The sequence below is a fragment of the Bos indicus x Bos taurus genome, chromosome 24, assembly GCF_003369695.1.
Source record: "Bos indicus x Bos taurus breed Angus x Brahman F1 hybrid chromosome 24, Bos_hybrid_MaternalHap_v2.0, whole genome shotgun sequence".
Taxonomy (NCBI): domain Eukaryota; kingdom Metazoa; phylum Chordata; class Mammalia; order Artiodactyla; family Bovidae; genus Bos; species Bos indicus x Bos taurus.
The window spans coordinates 62096546-62105326 of record NC_040099.1 but is presented as its reverse complement, the minus strand read 5'-3'; the positions used below and the strand labels follow the sequence as shown (position 1 = coordinate 62105326).

General features: G+C 45.5%; 1 protein-coding gene across 1 annotated transcript; it reads left to right on the top strand.

Moving 5' to 3' along the window:
* The first annotated feature begins 1245 nt into the window (after window positions 1-1245).
* Window positions 1246-8494, top strand: LOC113882943 (serpin B3-like). Its single transcript, XM_027526159.1, has 8 exons — window positions 1246-1315; window positions 2327-2516; window positions 3101-3157; window positions 4435-4563; window positions 4885-5002; window positions 6164-6306; window positions 6596-6751; window positions 7667-8494. The coding sequence occupies exons 2-8, from the start codon at window positions 2352-2354 to the stop codon at window positions 8069-8071; spliced, it is 1173 nt and encodes a 390-aa protein (XP_027381960.1). The 5' UTR covers window positions 1246-1315; window positions 2327-2351; the 3' UTR covers window positions 8072-8494.
* Window positions 8495-8781: the final 287 nt, after the last annotated feature.

Genomic DNA, 8781 nt, shown 5'->3' with positions numbered 1-8781 from the left:
TATTTTGTGGGAGAACATGATCTCTACTGAGAGGGCAGAAGACGCAGCTTCTTTTCATCTAAACACAAGGAGATTTGTCAGTAAACGCCTGGAGTCTGTCTACACCTCCCTGTGGGGAGGGGATACACACGCAGCCTCCTGGAACCAGCTACCTGCCTGGAGAGCTCACCTGGGCAATTCACCACTTGAGCGTCTGTTCAGTCACTCTTTAGCTCAATTCTGTTATCTGTGAAATGGGGAAAACCAACTCACCAACCTAAACATGGTACTAAAGAGGAAAATGGGTGAATAGAAAACCCCAGTGTTTTGTATTAAAACAACAGTGTTTAATATTATTCTATTACAGGAACACCAGATGCTTGAAGAGATGAGACTCCAGTGGTGAGACTCAGCCATGCCATTCAAAGAACACATTTTTTCCTCTTTTTTTCTTAGAGACATTTGACTCTGTTGTTCTGGTCATGAATCAGAAGTGGGTGTGCTGCAGATCAGGATGATGGAGAAATGTTGTAGTTCTGGAGCTCAAGCTATTTACTTTTCTGAGAAATCTTCGTAAAAAGCATTAGAAAACTGCCCTTAAAATGGGTCCTGTTTGTATCCGTTGTTCTTCTCACTGAGAGCAAGTGAGTTTGCTGGAAAATGAGCTGCCCTCTGACCTTAGCAACCAGGGCACAGCTGGGATTAACCACGAGGACAATGGGGTCACCGGGAGGACCGCGCCAGGGTCCAGCCTCGAGGGGAGGCAGATCATGCCTGGTCTTCACCTACAGCTGACACAGTTTGCCAATGTCTCTTCAGCTGAGACATTGAGCTATTTTCCCAGGTATACAAAATATTTTTAAAGAAACAGCCTTTTCAGAACTTAAAAAATGTCAGCGTTTCAATAGTTTGTGTTAGAAGTATTCTTAAACACAAGTCAACATGTATTAACAAGAGAAGAAAGATTTTTAAGGGTTATTTCTGGCTGGGCCTAGTTCCTGAGGGTACGTGAAGAAGCTGCCACATAAGTGTACTGTCACAGGTGCCAGAAAGGCATGTACATGCGTTTCCCATGAGCATGGATGGTAGGGCACAATTTCTTCTGCAGAAGGAAAGGACTTACAGGAGTTGGTCAATAATCTTGTCTTGACTCATAAAGACTTCTTCCTCATGAAGTTGAAGGTAAGTGGTGACGAAATCAGAAGTTGATCTTGAAATACCACCTGCCTTGAGGAAAGGGCGGCGGCTGGTAGAGGTATATATATTCAGGGCTGAGCACGCCCGGCACACAAGCTTACAGGCTGCCTGCCCACCTCTGCTTCCTCCAGGAACACAGGTAAGTGCTTCCAGCAGCTCTGCGCTAACTCAGGCGTCCTCTCTGAAATAATAATGAATGTGATGTTTTATCGTGCGTGTGTTAAATATTTCATTTGGTATGATGGTATTTTACGTATTCTGCCACAGAAGAACTTTTTCTCCTGATTTAGTCCACAGGTAATTTACTTATTTCTAAAAGAAAACCCACGTTCCCTCGGGGGCACGTGTATCAGGGGTAGGCTGTCCAGCATCCACAGATCCTTCAAGTAAGGCACGGAGGTACCTGATGGGAGATGGCTGGATGTTACCACATCAGTTTTGCCTTTGAATCTGTTATAAATTCACTGGGAAAGACCTGGAGGCTGGGAAAATTGAAAGGAAAAAGAAAAGGGGGCAGCATGGATGGGATGGTTATACAGCATCACGGACTCAATGAATAGGAATGTGGACAAACTCTGGGAGGTAGTGGAGGACAGAGGAGCTTGTCCATGGAGTGCACAGAGTTGGACACGACTTAGCAACTGAACAACAACAACACAACCTCTGTTATAAAGCACTTTTACCCACTCTTGTGCAGTCCGTAAGGAAGAAACAGTAAAGATACTCTATTACTTTTTCGAAAACCGTTCTTTAAGTATTAATTTCAATAGTCGTCTAATTATGAGATGGATACAGGTACATCTCTCAATTATGAAATGTATAACATCAAGTTTCTATTATATTTAAGAAACGTTTTCTATAAATAAGGCTTCCCAGGTGGCACTAGTGGTAAAGAACAAATCTACCAGTCCCGGAGCTGTAAGCGATGTGGGTTCAGTCCCTGGGTGGGGAAGATCCCCTGGAGGAAGGCATAGCAACCCACTCCGGTATTCCTAATTTCAAGCCTTCTAATTACTAAATGTATACAAAGGAAAAATCTTTGACTCCAGAAATCCACAACACACACATAAGGCATTTCTTTTAGAAATTCTCATTACAGACTACCTTCCTTCCCTAGAGTGATGATAAAATGCATCTGATGCTCTTCCAGGACTTCCAGACCACATCCGGCCACCATGAGTTCCCTCAGTGAAGCAATCATCCACCTTGCAATTGATCTGTTCCACCAGATCAGAAAATCAGAGAAGGAAAACATCTTCCTGTCGCCTTTGAGTATCTCGTCAGCCTTAGCCATGACTTACTTAGGGGCCCGAGAAAACACCGCATCACAGATGCAGAAGGTAGGTGGCAGCTGCCTTTCCATCACAGGTTTGCATGGGGTGTCTGCTGGCTGCTGTGCAGATGACCACAGGTCTGCTGTCCCCGGGTCCCACGGGAAGCTCAAGCAGCCCCACGACTGGGTGGGCACAGAGTTATGGGGGCAGGGCTCCCCACCTGCCTCCTGTGCCTGGACTTCCTCTGGGGGCTGGGATGAACCCCTACAACTGCCCAACAACCAGAGGTGAGGCTTTAATGGAAGACTTCAGTAGAAGTGAGGCCCTGACTAAAGTCCACGGGAGATATCTTTACATGTTTCCTCAACGATGAATGAAAAACGAGACACAGTTCTTTAAAGTGGACAGCGCTCAAGCAGCTTTGTGTTTCCCACACACGACTGTGTTTTTTAAGAAGCAAGTGTTTGCACTGAATATTCTTTCTTCTTTTCTTTGTTCCCTATGCTTTGGGGGTTTTTTGTTTGGTTTGGTACTTGGTTTGCATTTTCTTTCCTTTCTTCTTCCTGACTTTTTTCTTTCTTTTTGGTCGACTGTGATGCACACAGATATATCAGGTGACCCTTCTTTGCCCCACTGTCTGTCTCCTCCAGGTCCTTCACTTCAATAAAATCGCAGAGAACACAAGAGGAGGAGCCGCAAAAGAGCACGTGAGTCACAGGGCACCGGATTTAGAGGATCACGTATCCACGAGGGTCATAGTTTAAACTGGGAATTTCAGACCAAGTGGGGAAAGTCCACTTTTAGGGACATCTTAAGTGAAACCCAGCGGACAGAGTTGTAGCTCATTTCACGTTACATATATGTGCTTCACGGCTTTGTTATCCTAGAGGAGAGTAGCATGTGCTTCACGGGAAGGGCTCGGAAACCCAAAGGGGCTTCAGACTGCGCTCTGTTGTTCAGGAATGACAAATGTGGGCATTACAACTGCTCTGAGCCACAGTGACTTCATCCCAGTTCACTGGGGATGATAAAATGTCTGCTGCAATACATGCAAATCCATGTGAAACAGAATAGCAGGGCCAGGAAAATGAAAACTCTGATGTATAGTACGTATTTTATTATGGTTATTATAGCAAAATAATAACTATACTATTTATAACATGTTTCTAACATTGCATAGTATGAACTCATAATATTAATATTATTATTGGATAATGTTACATCATGATGGTAGTTCATATTATGAAGACCAATAGGTAGGCATCAAAATATATTATGGAAAGTGATTAACTGAGAGCTATTGTTTATAGGCTCCTCCAAAACTCTCAGGTAGCAAGGTTAAGGTTCTGGATTGAGACAAGCCTGGGTTGAAAACCTGGCTCTGTCTCCTTGCAGAAGCTACTTAGCCCTCTGCACTCTCTTGTCATCATGTGAATCCAGCCAAAGACTTAGAGATGCTGGTGTACAGCTGCTGGCAGAGTCCCAGACACACACTGCTCCCACACCGAGAAGTGCGGCCATCAGAACGAAGAGCCGTAGGGCAGAGTCAACAGGTCTTAGAAGACAATCCCACCAGGAGTATAACAGGGCTTCACGTCATAACCTAGGACGATACAGGGATTTCACTTTCTCACACAGCTGATGACTGTCAGAGACGCACTATGGTCTGGCCCTCAAGAAGCCTAACTTTAGCTGAGAAGGTGACCCTAAGCATTGCAGACGGCTAAGACAGTGCCTGGAGGAACGGCGCTGCATGGGAGTTCAAAGGAGAAAAGAGGGTGTGTCTGAGCAGGAGAAAGAATTGCCTAGGAGACCGGCTGAAAGGATTAGGAAGGCTATACCTGTAAAACACACCAATTAGGGGAAATAACCACAACCATCATCCCTGGGGATACCTCCCTCTAGACAGGGATCCACAGACCCCTGGGCATGTAGAGTTTACATTGACAGAGACTCCAATGAGCTCACTTTTTGACATTTGAAGGTTGAAAAGCCAGGAAATGTTCATCAACACTTTCAAAAGCTTCTGACAGAATTAAAGAAATCCACTGATGCCTATGAGCTGAGTGTCGCCAACAGGCTCTACGGAGAAAAGGAGTTTCGGTTTCTCCAGGTGAGTTTCCTGGTCTGTCACACCTTTGGTCTGCATCCCAGGTCCTCGGGCCACATCTCCTAATGGATGGCGGCGGGGAGGGTGCAGAGGAGCCTGGGGACCCACACGGAGGCATTATTCCCAGGGGCGCCGAGCTCCCTGACCACAACTGCCCCTGCTGGAGAGTCCAGAGGGTGATAGCACACCAGTAAGGGGGGGCTAGGGATTGGCCTGTGACCTCTGCTTGATCAGGATTTAACACATTTAATTTAATTTGGGAATACCTACACAGTTACTGACAAATTACTTTTCATTCCTTCTTCCTTCCTGCTCATGTCATAGGAATACATGGATAATGTTCAGAAATTTTATCTAGCCAGTGTGGAATCTGCTGATTTTAAAAATGCTGCAGAGGAAAGTCGAAAGATGATTAATTCCTGGGTGGAGAGCCAAACCAATGGTAGGTTATGAGAGAGTCACTCATTACAAACCACGGCTGAATCGCCTCTGTGTGTGAACACGGTGCTGGACCCTGACCGGGCTTTAAGACAGGGGGAGGCCCTGCAGGGGGTGGACGGTCCAGGTCAGTGTGGAGAGAAACAGGCGGGGGTGCTCTGATGACCAGCCCCCTGCAGGCACAGCTGAGCCTGGAAGACAGTGTCTTGTGGATCCCAAGTCTCTGCTCAGACTTCAGGTTGATTCATAAGTTGTTTCTAAATTAAAGGCGTAACTTCCGGGTTATAATCCCTAAGAGAAAATATGAAGAGTCCACTTTTGCTTTCTTAACTGGGAAACAAGCCGCTCTCCATTACACCATCCTTCTTGCAGAAATGACCACCTGCAGGAGAAGGGTCCTGGCCCACGTCCCCCTCCCACTGGATTGTCACAGTGTCCACCCCACCCAGGGAGGGGCTGGACAACGTCTCCATCCCATGAACCGTATCCTACCTCCCTTCCGAAACATAGGCTTAACCTACAGCAACTCAATGTGCAGAATGAAGAAGACAGGGAATGGAAACAAGAGACAAAGCTACTGAGGGAACAGGAAGGGAGGAAAGGGAAGAAGAAAACTGACCAGTAAAGGTCAGCTGAAATCAGTTCTTCAGAATTGATGACCTGTTCATCAGTTCTGATGAACAAGGTATTGTCAGAATTGATGACCCAGAATTCTTGGGTCAGGAAGAGCCCCTGAAGGAGGGCACGGCATCCCACTCCAGTATTCTTGCCTAGAGAGTCCCATGGACAGAGGAGCCTGGTGGGCTGCAGTCCGTGGGCTCACAGACTGAAGAGGCTTAGCACAGCATGGCATCTTAAGTATCATAGAAATATCATGGCATCTTAAATATCAGAAATCAGTTCATCAGGATTCCTTGTGAAATGACTGATGTCCCCACACACACAGACTGAACACCTTCCCAGTCAGGAGCAGGGGCGTCTGCATGAGGGCGACTCCATCAGGCTCGGGCTGTGAGCAAAGCCTCACCTAGTGAACCGCTGGGCATGGAGTCCCTCACGGGCTGACTTGTGTGAATATTTAATCATCACTTGTAACTTTCAACGTATCTGACAGATAAACCACTCGTGCCTTTCATGACAGACCTTTGATTTTCTGTCTTTGCAGGAAAAATCAAGGACCTACTTCCCAAAGACTCTCTCGACAGCTCTACTGTTCTGGTTCTGGTGAACGCCGTCTACTTCAAAGGGCAGTGGAACCAGAAATTTAAGGAAGAACATACTGCAGAGGAAAAATTTTGGCTGAACAAGGTATTGTCTGTAATTTACGTCTATAACCAAGTGTAGCTACATGCACTGTGAAATTTAAATACATGGTAATTAATATATAACTCGTATAGAAGATAGAATTTGTCAAGGCTTATTTTCTTGTCCTTTTTTTAAGCTTTATTAACCTGGGATTCCTTGAAGAAACTCTTATCTCTAAGACACAAATTTCCCAGATCATCTCTTAGGAGGCTGAGTTTGGTGTCTCAATAATACTATTTTTTTCCTGGCCTACTGCTCACTTGGCATTCTTTTGCACATGAATTTATTGCAGGATACAAGCAAACCTGTGCAGATGATGAAACAAACCAATAGTTTCAAGTTCGGGTCACTGGAGGACGTGCAAGCCAAGATCCTGGAAATCCCGTACAAAGGCGAAGAGCTAAGCATGTTGGTGCTGCTGCCCAATGAAGTAGACGGTCTGCAGGAGGTAAAACCTGGTATTCACTGTCTCCTTGCCATTGCTCACATTTCCAGTGATTCAGTGCTTGTGTGGGCTGCTCATAGATTGGTAGTACTGGCTGGCAGCATAGAACAAAAAATAATAATAATAACATCTGCTACTGCTACTGCTACTGCTAAGTCACTTCAGTCGTGTCTGACTCTGTGCGTCCCCATAGATGGCAGCCCACCAGGCTCCCCCGTCCCTGGGATTCTCCAGGCAATAACACTGGAGTGGGCTGCCATTTCCTTCTCCAATGCATGAAAGTGAAAAGTGAAAGTGAAGTCGCTCAGTCGTGTCCGACCCTCAGCGACCCCGTGGACTGCAGCCCACCAGGCTCCTCCATCCATGGGATTTTCCAGGCAAGAGTACTGGAGTGGGTGCCAGTGGCTCAATGGTAAAGAATCCGCCTACAGTGTGCGAGCCACAGGAGACACGGGTTCAATCCCTGGGTCAGGATGATCCCCTCGAGGAAGAAATGACAACCCACTCCAGTATTTCTGCCTGGGAAATGCCATGGACAGAGGAGCCTGGAGGGATACAGACCATGGGGTCACAAAGTGTCAGACATGACCTTCACATGAAACACATGTTGTTTCATTTCTGTGTCATGTTTATATAACACACATCCACACATGTGTATAGACATTTCTGTATACGCGTATATAGTGTACATACATACATAGAAAGAGCAAAGTTATAAATGTATAAAAACATTTATTTGATCATATGATATATATTCAGGACTGTTATTGTTTCCTCCTCAGAGAAAATCTAATAAACTGAATCTCCTGTATTCATGTTTACTGTTAAAATAAAGGTTTCCCAGACATTTCAATCCAAGGTTAGGTGGGCTCCATGACCATGAGAATCCTGACAGTTGTTCCTTTTCCACTGTTACAGCTTGAAGACCAGCTCACTGCTGAGAAGTTAATAGCGTGGACGAGCCCACAGAATATGGGGAAGAGAGAAGTGGACTTATACCTGCCTCGGTTTAAAGTGGAAGAGAGCTACGACCTCGTGCCCACACTGCAAGCCCTGGGGATGGTGGATGCCTTCCGTGGTGGGGTGGCCGACTTTTCGGGCATGACCGGGAGCCGTGATCTGGCGGTATCAAAGGTCTTCCACAAGTCCTTTGTGGAGGTGACCGAGGAGGGCACGGAGGCCGCGGCTGCTACCGGTGTGGTTATTATACGCACATCATTACCGTTTCGTGAGCGTTTCCGCTGCGATCACCCTTTCCTGTTCCTCATCAAGCACATCAAGACCAACAGCATCCTCTTCTGTGGCCGAGTCTCTTCCCCTTAGATGTCCTTGGGCAGCGGCCACACTCGGGGACGTTCAGAGAGCTGTTCCCGGAGCTTGAATGCTGGTGCAACAGGTTCCCTTGGATGCATTTTCCTTTCCAAACGTATAGTCACCACTCACAATGTATTGGATAAAATATTGTTTGTCTGTCTCTCTCTTTCTACAAACACATGTAACCTACTCTAATCCCCATGAAAACACCTCCTTGGACAAATTGTTCACTATATTTTTAAAAGTTATTTCCATACTCTATCTTCTACTAAGTTTGAAATATCATAGCTCCTATTTCAAAAGTTATTTTTACTTTTCAAACCTAGACATTCACATTTATTTGAGTTCAGGTGGTATGTGGGACCCTTACATGTCTAAATTTTTTAATTTTCTGAAGTGCATTATCAATAAAACCATGGCTTGTTCATGTCATTTGTTGCTCATCCTTTTTTGTTCAACAAAGTGTAAGTGACCCCCCACACGTGGAAAAGATCATATAGAAAGATATTATCCTACATAGAAATCAAAATAGTGCAGCATGATGAGGTTAACAAGGCAGACTGCTGTCAGAACATGGAAGGCTCTGTAACCCATGTAAGAGCCTAGATATAAGCATCTAGAACTCAGACTTGGGATGTGAACTGAGTCTCTAAGAGGGTAAGACAGATGATATATATGTTAGAGCTACCGAGAGAAATATGGTAATTGTGGCTGAAGGC